We start from the raw sequence: 16,233 nt of genomic DNA, 5'->3' as shown, positions 1-16,233 counted from the left end.
ATCAGAAAAAAATGGGGGTCAAACTGCTCATTTCTGAAATAACGGTAGCGTCTATGACTACCCTAGTTCCGTATAAAATTCGAGTAGTTTTGTTTACAGGTACCCCATACATGTTCCAAGCACAAGGCTACTTGACACAGTGGTACCAGATGAAATAAAATTGCATACATTTTTTGCCAAGATGAGACTTTTTTTTTTTTTTTTTTTTTTAAACAACAACCAACACACTCACATTTATCACCGATCACAGGACTTGTGGTGTTCACTTCTCTATCAAAAGTTTGGTGCACCTCGAACTTTGACCCAGCCGGAAGTTATTTGGCTTAATACTACCTAAAACTGCATATAAAATACACTTTCCTGTTTAGAATACAATGCGCTTCTATTATATTAGGGGTGTGACGATACACCGATGCATCAATGTATCACGACACGATACACGATACTCTTGCTTGTGTATCGATTCCTATTTTGACCATGCATCGATTCCTATATTAATTCTGTATTCATTTACGAACACCAATTTGTGCTGGTATGTACTTATTGACAATTTATTTCCTTCACAAAAAACGACAGTGGTCAGAGAATGTGTGCCTGCTTATGTCAACATGTCTATGAAATCTATTTTCACACTTTAAAACTGTTTAATCAGTGTTTTACTTTTATCAGGTTTATTTTTATTTTTTAAATCACTTCACCTAAATTTCAACTTCTTGTTTTACTGTGAAAACACCGTGAATCGGGTATCGTGATACATATCGTATCGTGGGCTATGTATCGTGATACGTATCGTATTGTGGGCTATGTATCGTGATGCGTATCGTATCGTGAGGTAGGTGTATAGTGACAACCCTGGCTTCTGTAGTCCTGTTCAATTGTTTGGACCCTAAGTGTTTTGCTAATGTTACGTTTAATTCCTGTTCAATTCTTGTTTTCTTTACATTCGCATGAAAACAAACCCAAACCCAGACAGGTTTTATACAATCTAATTAAAATTAGCTCCACTATTACATGTGGATCTAAAGACAGCCAGTTGGAGCTCATGTCCACCAATCAAAACCTTACTTGCAGAATCCTGCCAGTGATTTAAAACTAACAACACTGCGTAGTCCCCAATGTCCAGGTAACATTTCGTCTGTAAATAATAATTTAAATATTGACCAATCACACTTCGCCTTTTATAACGTTATCTGGGAGCATACAAATTCTAAAAATATCGGGCGAGTCTATTTTAGTGGCCGCAGTACAGCGAACCATACCAATACGTACGGGGTGGGTTATCAGTCTTCAATTTTACATTAAAAATTATTTATTTATTTATAAAACCCCCCAACTAAATCAGTCTTCAGTTTTACATTACAAATTATTTATTTTATAAAATAAAACATGTTTTAAGGCATTCGTAATTCACACGAAACATATCGTATACCCTCAGGATAATTCGGAATGTTTTCAAATTATTTTTAAATCACTGGCATGATTCTGCAAGTAAGGTTTTGATTGGTGGACATGAGCTCCAACTGGCTGTCTTTAGATCCACATGTAATAGTGGAGCTAATTTTAATTAGATTGGGTTTTATATACCTTTTTCACCCTGTTTTCCCATAATTCTACCCAAAATATTAGTTGTAGTCCATGTAAACATGCTTAATGATTCGTTTGCATCCCTGGTTGATGCTAATACTAAAGTGAATAAATAAATGGTGTTATCCAGATTCAGGCATTTTCGTTTAATTCGGGCAGTCTGCCCCTCACCCACTTAAAAAATTGGGATCTCGTACGCCTATGTTCCCCTCCCCCGCAATTAAAGTTATTAAGAAGAGATGAAAAGAAATTGTACATTGTAGTAATTTGTATAACGAGCTTTTACTAAAAAAAACATGATTATAACAAAGTATTGAACTTCAAAGAAAGACTGCAAAGTTGGAAAATAAATTAATACAAAAATGTTGAGACGTAACATTTTTAATGTACATTTGTTAACAAATGATGTAACAAATGTATAACATAAATCAATGAATTCTTTATAGATGAAAAAAGTAACAAAGTGCACATTGCAGGATCGTACCAAGCCTAAAATAACTCGGAGGGGGTGGGAGAAACATTAAAAAAACAATCAGGATACAGTTACTGTAGTCTTCTCCAACTAGACTGAAACGGCCTTTTCTTATTCCCCATACCACATCGCTTGTTGCCGCCATATTTTCAGCGCGTGTGCCTAGACAGTGGTAAGCGAAATGTTTAAGTGGTAGTGGTGTATGTGGTGGTGGTGGGTTCGGGTCACGCTCCCCCAGAAAAAAAAATTAAAAAAATTCTTGAAGCAGGTGGGTTCGACCTCCAAAACCCCAGGGCTACATCATTTATACAAAGTCACTGAAAGTGGCTACATCACTTAATTGTTGACTAATAAAAGTTTGTATTAATTAGCACTTTTACAATCATGTTCAAGGAAATACTCTACATATAAAAAAAAGAGCTAAAACTAAATTATTTTCAGTAAGAGCCATACATGTACGTGACGCGGGGGGGGGGGGGGGGGGGGGGGGTCAACTGCTCCCTAGTGCTGGAGCAAAACCTCAAATTCGGGCAAAACTTCACAAACGTCTCATTTTAGTGAAATCCAAATAAATAGGCTAAATGTAACAGCAATTTCTAGACCAAGCTATAACATCCACAAAAGAATGCTTTTATACCGTAATAACTTGTTTTAAAACAACCACAACATTAAAGATTAACTATGTTATACATGAATAACAGGAAACAGAGTATGCAACTTGAAATGAAAACCAACAGCGATACCAACATTTCATTGGTTGAAACAAACAGCTCACAAAGCTAGCTCGTGCACAACGAGGAAATTAGGGCATGCATATCTCGTGCATGTTACACGATTATATCAAACAATAAGAAAACGGCACATTATAGGCAAAATGAACATTGCCGAAGAAGCAGGTTTTTGTGCCAAATTGTCATTGTTTGACACAATTGCATGTAACTGTTCACTTAACTCAGTTACAAACGGACTGGGGGATGCGCCCTGCCCTGACTGCACGTCTGCCGAGATGTCGTGGATGAGTGACCAGCGCCAGTGGTCGTCAGACGACAGTCGGCCACTGTCTACACCACCGGCCAGTCCAGTCGAATGGCAGACACCAGATCGGCAGATACCAGACTCCAGAAGTAATATACAGAGATCACACACTGAATTACTAAATGGTTATTCGACCAACTGCAGCAATTTTAACAGTAAGTAATGTATAGAGGATATTCATAGAATACAAAAATTTATCAATAAGTTCATTAAATAACAAATTTATTAAAAAATAACAACAAACAAAACAAAACAAAGGAAGGACTTTCCTTTGACACTGTTGCTAACCCTAACCCTAATCCTAACTATGGTAAATATTTAATCATGTTCTTTATATGTGACTGTGCCAAAGGAAAGTGCTACCAATATGGGGCCAAATTTACAGATCCTTGTTTTCTTAAACACATGTGTTTAAGCATTGCAAATGTATGTAGTTACATGTGTGTAACTCATAAACAAGTTTTGCAAATACAGCCCATAGTCTTAGAAAATCCGCTACATTTTTTCATTAGTAGTAAGAGATCTTAAAATACACCATCCCACAGACAGGATAGCACATACCACAGCCTTTGATATGCCAGTCATGGTGGACTGGCTAGAACAAGAAATGGCCCAACTGGGATCGATCCCAAACTGACCATGCATAAAGTTGAGTGCTTTACGACTGGGCTACGTCTAGTTCACCAAGGTAAACATCTACGGTCCGTTTTTTTAACATTTTGACATTTATTGGACCCGATGTTTACAACTTGAACAGCAAAAACAAGCGTGCAGTTTCCGCCCAGATTTCAGGCGGAATCGATACAACCATGGAATTAATTATTTCATGGCGAAATATGAGATGTACCAATAAATATAAACACTTACTGTATAAAGAAAACTTCCCAGTCACGTTTTACACATAAATAGACAGTTTGTCCAAATAGTAATCCTGCATTAATCCAATTTTCAGTTACGAACAAAATCTCGAATATTCCCGCCGGCCATTGTGAGCATATTTAAAATGTGATTGAAAACTGTTGGTGGAATCGGATTATTTTTATTATTATTCGTCTCGGGTTCACGAGTTTATTCCACGATATTTAATGGTATATCACGTTTAATAATAATAAATAAATAAACTTAATTAATGAATAATATTTAAAAAAAATCAATTAATTGATAATAAATTAATAATAACAATTAAATTTAACTGAATAAAACCCCTAAATAACTAATGACCAGTAATTATAGCTAAAAAAAAGAAATGAAATTAAAACAAAAAAGAAGAGAGAAAAACCTTTGAAACACATGTGAGCAATGGCCTGTAATAATAATATTTAAAAACAATTACTAAAGGAAATAATAATTTTGGAAAAAGTAAATAAATGAAGGCCTTAAAATAAGTAATGACCTGTACTAACAATCATTTTTTTAATAATAATAAAAAAGAATAATACACCCCAAAACTTTAATGTGATAATATTATTAACAATGCATATAATGCAACCCACACAAAGCACATATGTAGAAACAAAAATAACAAAATAAATAAATTTAATAATCAATTCCATTCAGTTCCGCAATATTTCTTTTTACTGGGTGTACGTAAAATGCTTGATACGAATAATTCTCGTTCCGCAAAATTTTCATTCCGCATTTTCGATGTGCCAGGATAAAAATAGCTTTCAAATGTTTAAATGTGTCATCTTCAAACATCTAATCCTGGAAAGGTTACCAAAGGTATTGTACTTAATATTTTTGTCTAAAATTTATTAAAATATGTTGTTGTACGTGTTGAGGCTCTTAAATAAAGCACATATGCCTGATTTTATTAAATCGTGATTGCAAATGGAAAATTCGATTAAATGGATAAACGTTACGGCACAGCAATAAACATCACAATAATAAATATCGTGCCGGAGACGTTTATCTTGATGAACTAGGCTACGTCCTGCCCCAAATAATGTATTAAGAGTAGTTGTAGACATAAACCATACATGCACGCACGCATGCGTGCGCACACGTACGCACACACGCACGTACACACATACGTGCGTGCGCACGCAACCCCAAACCCCCCAAAAACCCAATTAAAAAAAAGAAGAAGAAAAAAGAACAAACAAATAAGCTTATACATATTCTTGGTTTTCATAACGTATACAACCGTGTCCGGTGTATCGGCGCATCTGGTGATTCGGCGCACTTGGTATTTTGCTCAAGTATGCTTAGGAAGTTACGTTGTCATTGTTTTTAACAAATTAAGTTCAATTTCTTTTAGATGGTTAATCAAGTATCAACATATTTATTGTTAAGGGTGCAATTAAAAATGTATATTAAAATTATCAATAATTATATCATAATTTCAAAATAAATCATTCACCTGTTTTCGTGTATATAAACGCGAAGTAGGTCAGCCTTATTGATATTAAGAATGTTAAAACCAGTCTGTAAACATCTTTCCCGCATTTTTTAACTTATAGTAAACAGTATAAATGTAATTATTTTTGTTGTCGTAGTAGTAGTATTGGTATGCACTGTTTGTGTATTTCCTTAAATTAATGGGACATTTGTATTAATTTCGTTGTGCTTAATTTAAATACTTTATGCAAACATTTGAGATGCATTAATAATAAGACCTGTTGATTTAAGTGAAGACCCGAATTAAGCTGAATTGATATGATTATATTTAATCGAAATAACCTGTACCAAGGCTATGTTCGTACATTCGGTTACTTCCGAGACCGACTAAGCTGTTCGGTGGTAGCTAATCAGGGAAAGGAACTCTATTACAAAAGCTTTTCCATAATTTCTCGATGTTTTTCGGAAGGGAATTACATGTGCAAAATGTATCGTATAATAGTACGTAAACAATGTGCAAGGAAGGAAATACTCTTTGTTTAGTGATGTTGTCCTCTTTTATTTTTACTTTTTTTTTAAAATTATTTTTTACTTTTTATTTTTTTTTTCAGTTTAAGAGAGAAAAAATTAGGGTCGGTGGGGGGGGAAAACTAGGGACAGTCGGTCGACCGGAAACACACCTATTTTTTTGTTTGGCCTTACCTTACACCTATTCTTATATTGGGCATATGTTTATATGTAAAAGCAGACCTACACTTTTTCATGGTGCAAAGTAGGCTACATAGCTGTACTTTTACTTATTTATTAATTATTGATTTAAAAAAAAAAAAAAAAAAAATCGGTCGCCAGGCAGGCAACCTTACTGTGGGTTTTCAGTCGCCCATCGTCGTTTTCAGTCGCCAGGGGCGATCGGGCGACCGTTAAGTTCGAACCCTGCACGTGTGCACAATCTACCCGAGAAAAATAAAATCCATGTAGGTATCTTAGCCATGCAATACAATAAACATGTATGCATCTGCAGTACTATGCCACTCAAGAAAACGAGTCCGAAACTGATCATGAGGTGGGTCATGTGTGATAGTTCATTTTCATAGTAATATTTTTAACAAGACAAAACAAAAAAGTACTAAAATAATTTTGGGACAATAGTGTAGCATTTATGGGCTAAAAGTGGGGTCATGGATGGTCTATAAATAGCGGGGTCAACGATCCACATCTACTGCGCCGAATCACCGGACATGCAAATTGTTCTGGATACAAGGGTGCCTCTATTTATGCACCATTTTAAAATGTTTATTTACTACAGACATAAAACAATTTGTAGTGTATTTCAGATTATGCACTGCTTCATTGGTGAGAGTCACATTTTATTAAGTATTTCAGTGTTCATATAGAAAATGGTCCTTGAATGCTTAGGTGCGCTGATACACCGAACAGCACTGTATAATTTTTTTTTTTTTTTTTTTTTTATCATTATATACACTCAATAGCTGCTGCTCTCCACACTTGCCTGGAAAGATTTAGACAATATGATAATGTGCCAGTGTCACGTTTTTGACGGTTTAAGGAATAAAATGAAATAAATAATATAAAATATTCTACAATCTGTACATTTTGACCAGCCTGTTACAAGACTGCAATGGCTAGGTCTTTGTGACATTCAACAATTCTTGAAAGTTGGGCCTACATGTAATGTTGTAAATAATTTACTGAACATCATTGAAATTCCATGTCACATATTTTAGGTACTTGGTAGATAATAATTTATCTACTTCAAAACTACCAGGTTAGTATTTCCATTTCTGCCCTGTCCTACTATTATTGGTAGAAATTACAAGTTTGACCATAAAATGTCGGTCATTCATAATGCATAATAAAATGTTATAAAGCAGTGCTGAAGTTTTACTTTACTTGCTGCTGGCTAACATGTTCACTAGCCACTACCATTAATATATAATTTTATAAAATAAATATATGGCAATGCCCTCAGTATTTGACCACTTAAAAAAAGAAATGGATCAAAATTTTGTTTGAGTATTATAATACCCTGGTAACAGGTTAGACCATGATTTGAGTGCTGCAATGAACAGTATGCAATAATTAACCAATATAAAACTCAAATCTTAAGTTATGAACATTTACTTGCGTTTATCATCTGCTATATAGCATTTTGGAAGAAAGATTGTTTACCCTAGTGTCATTGTTCAAAATACTTTGAGAAAATCTATGTACTGCTTTGTTAAAAGGAGTATAAAATACACTGAATACTAATGCTGTTGCTCCAATATTTGTTCTACACAATATGAAGTCTTGTTTAATGCAACAAAGATTAGCTGTCCAACTCGCGATCACTTTGCACTTTACATTTGTTTCAAAATCCTGTTAATTACTAACTAAAGATATTAATAACTGATGATTTCATAGGCATGTTAAACTTTTGTTTGATTACTAGGCCCAATATTTTGTACTCGCCAGTTGTCTACTACTTTTTAATAAACAGTTGCTTGTGAACAATAGTTACTCACAAATGCAAGTATTTTACTCGCTGTGTAGAACCCTGCATTGTATGATGTCCTCTGATTGGCTGGAATAATTTATTTCACGAATATGTTAATGGCATTTCATGTATTCCCTAAAGATAAACCTGCTACAAAACTCACTTCGTAGTCCTGTCTCTCGTAGTTAACCTAATGAATGAATATGGATTGTTACTGAATATGTATTATTTTATTATTATTAAAACAAAATCTATGCATGACAGAAAACATATATTTGCCCTTATGTTGGTGTTAAAATATGAGTCAATAAGTGCCCCATTATTTTCCAACACTTCGATACATTTTTATTAGAATTTTTATATTAATGTTGATAATTATTTAATTTTTGCATTTACTTTGGATGTAGTTTTTCATGATGTGGTCTCATTGCATTTATTCATTTTTATTATCTTTTAGCTAAATTGATTATTGGACTGAAGTGTTGAAATATAGGGACTTACATGAAATAATTTCAACACACAAATAAATCTAAAACCATCAATGAGGCTGATGTTTAATTCATGCATTAAGCTGCATATCCACTAAGACTTAGGTTGAAGGGTTTGTAATCGTTCTCTTGGGACATTTACGACACTCGAGGAACATAAATCAGGGATTTATTCAAGAGTTCTGTCGGTCTGAACATAGGCCCTTTCCCAAAAGAAAGTGGCACTGAAAATTATCAAATTTCTTTGCAAAATGAAATCAAGCCCCCCCCCCCCAAACCTTGATTAACAAAAACAATAATATTTTGAAATATTCTGGAAAAGACAGTTTTCACATTTCTTTCATATAGATTTACAAAATTCAAGTTACATCCTGAAAATTATTATTAACAGAATGATCTGTAGATTCAAACACACCGGCAACATTCTTTCAGTGTAAACAAGCCATTTCTAGGTAGTACTGACCTTTGACTGGTTCAGTTTCCGGAATTTTTCGTTTGCGCAGTTCGTAATTCTGAAGCCGTCTATTGTCAATGTGATACATATATTGTTGTGTATTTACAGTGCTCAAATTTAATGGCTGCCATGCAGCAAATTGCTACAGTGCCTTATTAAAGGCATATTGTCACAGACCACTGATCTATTTAATGGTCTAACAAAATATTACCTGAACAAAAATTATTTGATTTGTCCTTAAATGTACTTCATTCAACCATCTTCATAACCACCATACTCCATTTATTAATGATCTTTTGTAAAACATTGAATTATGGCAATGGTCCATAATTCAAAAACTAAAATTGCTGAGAGGGTTGACATGGATTTCATTCCATCATGGATCAGTTAAAGTGATGCGATAGCCAGATTTGTTTTCCAACAATTAATGCTATTTTTTTTTTATTATCCATTTTTAGATAAATAAGGTCCTTAAATCCGTGACAGTATACCTTTAATATGCCCCAATGTCCTGAATTATTTTTTGCATGTTACTAATTGGCCATCATACTTAAACATGATCAGTTCAAGTTAAATGGTCTTGCCCTCCAATTTGCCAAATTTGACTCCTGTATTTAGTCATAATTCTGAACAGTTTGTTTGAATTGTTTGGAATTCTGACAAGGCTACGGTCATCAGAAAAAGATGGATCACCCGTTGGGACTAGTAGTTGCATTTTTTAACTCATCTGTCACAAATTTTACTCACAAGTGGGCGAGTACTTTCTGCATGTATGATTTACTGAACTGATTTTCCCAATCCTGTCTGACATGGGTCCCGTGTGGCAAAAATCCTAGATAAATCCCTATAAATTTAAAGGATCACAAGTGAGTATCACATACTGGGGCTGCCTAGGGTTAAACCAGCTTCTGTTTAAACAATTGGCAGGTGGTGTACTGTTACCATGTTTAGGTGGACCATAAAAAAAGCTTCTCAGATGAAATCATGCTGTGCTTGGGTGTGCAAGTACGATCTGGCACCTCGGATGTGAAGAACTGCATAATGCTCAGGGGATGTCTTAGGAAATGTTATAAGGGAAGGAGGGGCTGTGTTTATCAAGAGTTACATGTGTATCTAATGTTTTCAAAACAATAAATATCATTTTTATTTATGAAGTAAAATGCAGCCAGTCATGCCTATATTGTTCTCCAACAAATGATTAGCTATCTAGTATTTTATTACCAAATGATAGAGAGAGAAATATATGGTATCAAACATTTTTCTTTTTACAGATCTCAGAATATCACATGTATTTTCTAAGGTGGTTTTTTTTATAAACTGACAATATGGCAATAAAAACTGAATGAATTAGTTAATCTGGACATTTCATATAATTACAGACATTCAATATGGAAAACAAATGTATTCATCGGGAAACGAGAGTGAAACAAGCAAATCAAGATCAAAATTTCTCTGCTATCAACTTGGACTGATGAGAAAACGTCGAATCCCATTTACAAAACAACAAGTGGAAGTGTTTGAAAACCTTTTCAAGAAAGTCATATATCCAGATTCGGCCATCTTGCATGAAGTTGCACAAAAAACTGGGGTGTCCAAAGCCAGACTAAAGGTGAGTTAATTCCACATTCCATAGGTTAATTGGGCTATTGATACAGTTTTGTTCAGACTGTAGCCCGGCCACTATTTTATTTATATATAAATAAATTAATTATGTAGTATTTTCTGGTGCATTGACTGGTTATAGCTATGACAAATGAACTCATTGACTGGTCAAATTTGAACCTATTTAATAATTAAAAAAACAAAACATTTTGTGAAATGGGGAAAAACATCTACTAAAAATAATGAGTTCTACTTTGACAAGTTGGTTACTTTAATTAAAAAAACATTTTTATTATTATTATAATTATGACATACTAAATGAGGAGAAATCTTGCTTTCTCCTCTTTTCAGCAGACATGAATCCAGAGGTCATTGATGTAGGGTTTCTGGGGATAAATGATTATACAGTGAAACTACCCTAAACATGGGACATATCATTTTGATATGTACCATAATATTTTTAACCATATAGGTAATAATAACTAATATTGTACCTTGGTATTTGTTTACTGCATACCGTATATCTTCGCCTATAAGTCGAATTTTTTTCACCCAAAAATTATTTTATAACTTGGGGGGTCGACTTATAAGAGGGTAAAAAAATTTCACCAAAAAATATTACTGTTTTGGGGATTATTTTACAAGTTTTATTATTGAAGTATGCCATGTATTTATACTCAAATATGTTAATTTGACACATTTATTTTTTATAACCTATTTTTTTTGGCATTAGAACAGTTTTGGTTATGCGAAAAGGCGTACGATCTCACTCACATGCCAAGACAACAATCCACTTAGTTAAATTAACAGTCATAACTAATAGTAAAAATGTAAACAATACTAACTACCTGTTGCCTGAGTTTATTTTGAAATCTGGTCACTGGCATTAATGGTTGTTCAAACAATGTTTTGGCGGTGATTAACTTCATGAATATTACTAAGCTTTCCCTTAAAATAGACTGATCTCTGCAGTTCACTTATCTAGAGCAATAGGGACACACATCATTTGGTACAAAAACCAGTGTACTTTCCAGAGTTATCCTCCTTACATGTATTAATATGGCGGCAAAACGTGATACTTTCAGTTTTATCGTAGTGATCTGTTGTCAGTGTTTATAAATAAAGTTGTTGTCTGTGCACAAAACCATCTGTACAGTACTATACAGTAACAGTCAAACAGCTTTCACTCTCTTCTAAGGGAATATTTTGTTTTGATGCTATGCAATAATGATAGTTTGATTGGAATAGTCTGATCATATTGCGATGTACAAAACGTGAAAACTGAAGTTTGTAAAATAATTTTCTTTTGTTCAAATATTATTGTTCTCATGTGCTGAAAATAAGAAATATTTCAATATTTATAAGTAGTTTTTCATGGGTCGACTTATAAACGGGTCAATAAAAAAATAAGTTTTCAGGGCTTGAAATTAGGGACTCGACTTATAGCCGAGATCGACTTACAGGCGAAGATATACGGTAATATGTTGATTTACTTTTCAGACATGGTTTGCAAACAAGAGATCTCGTTTGAAGAAAGAAAGAAGTAACAATAAAATGAAAAGTACAGATTTCTCCAAAACAACACCTTGCAATTGTCGGTGCAAAATAAGGCTTCCTCCTTTGAAAAAACACAAATCTTCGATCATTGACGAGTCAAGCTGTAATTCTGATGCATCCAATATCTACTTGGACATTGATGGACATCACCTTGCAAGAAAAAGTGGATGGGTAAATTCAAACTGTTCTTGTGGCAACACAAAGGTTAATACTCAGAATGCACCAATTCACATTAATGCTGCAATTACACAAGACAGTCCTAGTACTAGAAATATTTCAACAACTAAAAGTTCTAAATGGTTTAATTCTTCAGGTATGTTCCCACTTTATGCCAGTGCTGTTCCATCACCATTGTTGATTCCTTCCGTGGTTGTTTCTCCTGTGACATATCCAAATGTTATAACTGATTTATCTTCCAGCGTGAATCATCCCCAGCCTCATTTGCAAAACTATTACCCATCATATCAGTATTTACTACCACCAAGGTTTTATTCTGCACAATTCATACAACCTGTTGGTTTGTGTGATGGGTTTGTGACACGGAAAGATCAGACTGTGCCAATAGATTTATCCACAAGTAATAGGAAGGATAACTATTGTGATCCATCAAAATCTGATAATGCCACACAGAATGAGCAAACTGATCTGGAATCTAGCCATGGGGAGCCACTGGCAAGTGATACTGCTAGTATTCTACCATGTATTAATAACAATATATCAATGGCAAATGCTTCAAATAATAATAATTCAGAATCATTGGATCAACAGAACTGTTTTGGTGATGCATTCTTAGAGGTAAACCATTCTGGTAGCTTTGGTTTCACTAGTATGGATGCACAACAAAACAAGAGAGTGATTTCTTGTCATCAAGAGACTGCACAAACATCAGTAGAAAATCTGATACAAACTGTTATTCCTGAGGAAAATTCTTTAAATACCATGTCACAGAGTGTAACTATAGTCAACAGTACAGAAAGCTCAGCATTGGAGATGATAGCAAGTGAAAATGTATCCACTTGTACTATGGTAAAACCTAATACACATTTACAGGACCAAGCAGATCATTTAATAAATACTGGTAATTTACCGAATTCAAACCTGTTGAATTGTGAGACTGAAAAGACACAGACACATGTTGAACACGATGATACAGATTGCTCACAGAGGGATGTTAACAACAATCTGCTGCAAAATGGTAATCATAACTTCACAAGTAATGCACTTGTGGAGGGAGGATGTGACATTCAAAAACGGACAAATGAGAAATGTTCTGTAAATGAGAATGGTGAAGATTCTGCAGCTGAAATCCATTTGGTTGACAAAGCAAAACATCTCCGTACAAATACCATCTTGTGTTCACCTGATGCTCAAAGGTGTTCGCCATCTGCCATACATGATCAAAAGAACATCACTCCATGTCTCGTATATGTTCCAGTCTTAAACACAACTTTCACACAGCCTACACTACCTGGGAATCAAGTTATTTTGAATAATAATGTGAATAGTTTTCTGAATCCAATTCACAGCAGTTCATTTCAGTCTGGTTCTTTTTTCAATAATAATGCTCAGCATTCTAAAAACCTGGGAACATGTCTGGCAGTTGATCCAGTTGTGCAAAACATCTTTCCACAAAGTAATATGTGTGTGTCAAATAATGCTTTGAGACAGGCTGTTCCTGTATCTGCCTTGTTTCCAAACGGCACTCTGCTTCCAGGTTATCAGTTGTTGACTCCTGCACCCAACACTGTTGTTCAACAAAGTGGAGTTGCTGAAAACTCTATGAATCTCAGTCAAGACGTGCCATTTTGTCCTGATTTGACATCAGGGACTGATGATATGTCGTTGAAACGTGTAAATACAGTAGAACCCAAACATGGCTGTATGCAACAAGATCACCAAGAACAGGCTTCTCAACTAAAACATTGTGAACAATCTTGTTTGCAAAAATGTGAACAAGCATTGCAATTACACTATGAACAAACTCCTTTGCAAAATAACAATGAAGAAGCTCCTTCACTAGAACACCAACCTTTGCAAGAGCACATTGAACAAGCTGCCATGCAACAAGATGATGAATCTTCCTTGCACCTCGTTGATACTATTCATCCACACCACGAGCTAGCTCATTTACAGCAGGATGAACAAATCGCTCTCCAGCAATTCCTTGAGCAGGTCTCTACACAAGAATGTGAGAAAATCAATTCAGATTGGCCAGGCCATGAAGCAAATTCCTTTGAGCAATACATAGAAGAAGTTTCTTTGCATCATATTGAATAGACTACTGCACATTGCGAAGTTAAAGCACTTTCTTTAGAAGAAAAAACAACAACTTTTTAATCTGACTTTAATAATTCTGTAGAGGAATTGACTTCTGAAGGACAAACCTATAAGTGAAACCGTGTCTATATAGTTGTTCAAAGTTTGAAAAACTATATTAGACCAGTGAAAATAACTTTCTAGTTGAAACAACAAATTCAATGTATTAATAGGCCATTCACAATTACCAGTATTTTCATGAGAGTACAAACAGTATGCTTATGGAGATATTGAAAAAAAAATCAGGCAGCCAGCAGTGCAAGCCAGTAATTTTATGTTAGTGTGACATATAGATATCCTGTTAAAACTTGCTTTGTTTAACACTAGAGGACATTGATTTATTAATCATAATTATGCTAATGGTAATTGTCTTCAAATAAAACCTGTTACATTTTTCCATTATTACTAAGGAATCTTTTTATATGTATTTTTCCTTACAGCACAGCACATACCATGGCCTTTGATATATCGGTCCTGGTGCATTGGTTGGAATGGGGAACAAACTCGGTTGGAGAATGAGTTCCTTGACATCCAATAGCTGATGATTAATAAATCAATGTGCTCTAGTGATGTCGTTAAACAAAACAAACTTTGATGCAAGCACCTTGGACAAACACTCTACTGACCGAGCCTGATCCTTCCCCCTCATTTCCTGTTGTGACTTGTAGTGTAACTAGCTTTCACTTTATGATTTCAGTAATTATTATTATGTAGTAGCTCAATTCCAGATACATGTATGCTAACATTTGGGCCCAGTTGTTCAAAGCAGTTAAGTTAATCCCTGGGTTAGTCTTAATATATTTCATCTACTTGTATCTACTTATTAATATTGCACCAATACAAAATAAACTTTAGATTTGATTATGTACAAATTGATACCTTTGATCTAAATCAACTTTTTACATTACGTCTTCAATTATTATTTGTATTGATTCAGTGCTTGGTTTTGAACATTTCTGTTGACCACTGGTTAAGCTAACTAACCTTTGAATAATGGCCCATGGTTGATAAACCAATGGTATAGTAATGGAAAGAAATAATCTAACATATAAACCGTAATGGCAAATGTTGACTGCATTCCAAACCCTTGTCCATAGAATCAGGAAGTTAACTGTGTTGCTGTGATTCATTACCACAGTACTTTCTTTCTTCAAATTAATTTTGTGCTTATATCCAATTAAGGTTCAGGCAAACTGTTCTGGACACACACCTCAGCTATTTGGGCTGTCTGTCCAGGACAGTGGTTTAGTTGGTGGTGGTTAGTGAGAAGAGTGTGTAGTGGTCTTGCACCTGCCCACTGAGTCTGTAAAACTCGCTCTGGGTGGGAGCCAGTACTGGGCTGCGAACTCTATACTTACCAGCCTTGTGTCCGATGGCTTAACCACGATACCACTGAGGCCGGTTTACCACAGTACTGACATTACATCTCTATTTTATACAGGCTTAATTGCTCTATTTAATTCATTAAATTTGGTCTCAAATACATGCATGCATTGTACTGTATTTTCTTTTAATCAAAAGTTTGAAGTTTTTCCCCCTCCTGTTGACATCTTGTGAACTTCAGTTGTGATAATGTATATGTATATGTACATGTATATACATACAAATGTTTATGAAAGTGAATGTTGTAGAAATCTCTTCATGTGCCTTCCATATATTTTGGAATAAAGTGTATATTTGTAATTAGTTTAAAATTATTTCTAGTATACCCTTATATTAACATTAAGCCTATTAGATTTATTAGTAATAATGAAATAACAGTTTACTTTATTTGAACAATGCGAGTTTGATGTATTTGTTGCCAGTTTGAAAAAATTGTTCCATTATTTATAGTAAAGAATAAACTTTAAGGAGTTTAAAGTACCCATACCAAGGTACCGATCCTTTA

At 34.5% G+C, this 16,233-nt stretch overlaps 1 protein-coding gene across 1 annotated transcript; it reads left to right on the top strand.

Moving 5' to 3' along the window:
- The first annotated feature begins 2,957 nt into the window (after positions 1–2,957).
- LOC121371349 lies at positions 2,958–15,252 on the top strand. The gene is made up of 3 exons (XM_041497167.1): positions 2,958–3,246; positions 10,250–10,479; positions 11,973–15,252. The coding sequence occupies exons 1-3, from the start codon at positions 3,063–3,065 to the stop codon at positions 14,304–14,306; spliced, it is 2,748 nt and encodes a 915-aa protein (XP_041353101.1). The 5' UTR covers positions 2,958–3,062; the 3' UTR covers positions 14,307–15,252.
- Positions 15,253–16,233: the final 981 nt, after the last annotated feature.

The sequence above is a fragment of the Gigantopelta aegis genome, chromosome 4 (genome assembly GCF_016097555.1).
Source record: "Gigantopelta aegis isolate Gae_Host chromosome 4, Gae_host_genome, whole genome shotgun sequence".
NCBI lineage: Eukaryota > Metazoa > Mollusca > Gastropoda > Neomphalida > Peltospiridae > Gigantopelta > Gigantopelta aegis.
This window is presented reverse-complemented; position numbering and strand designations above follow the sequence as displayed.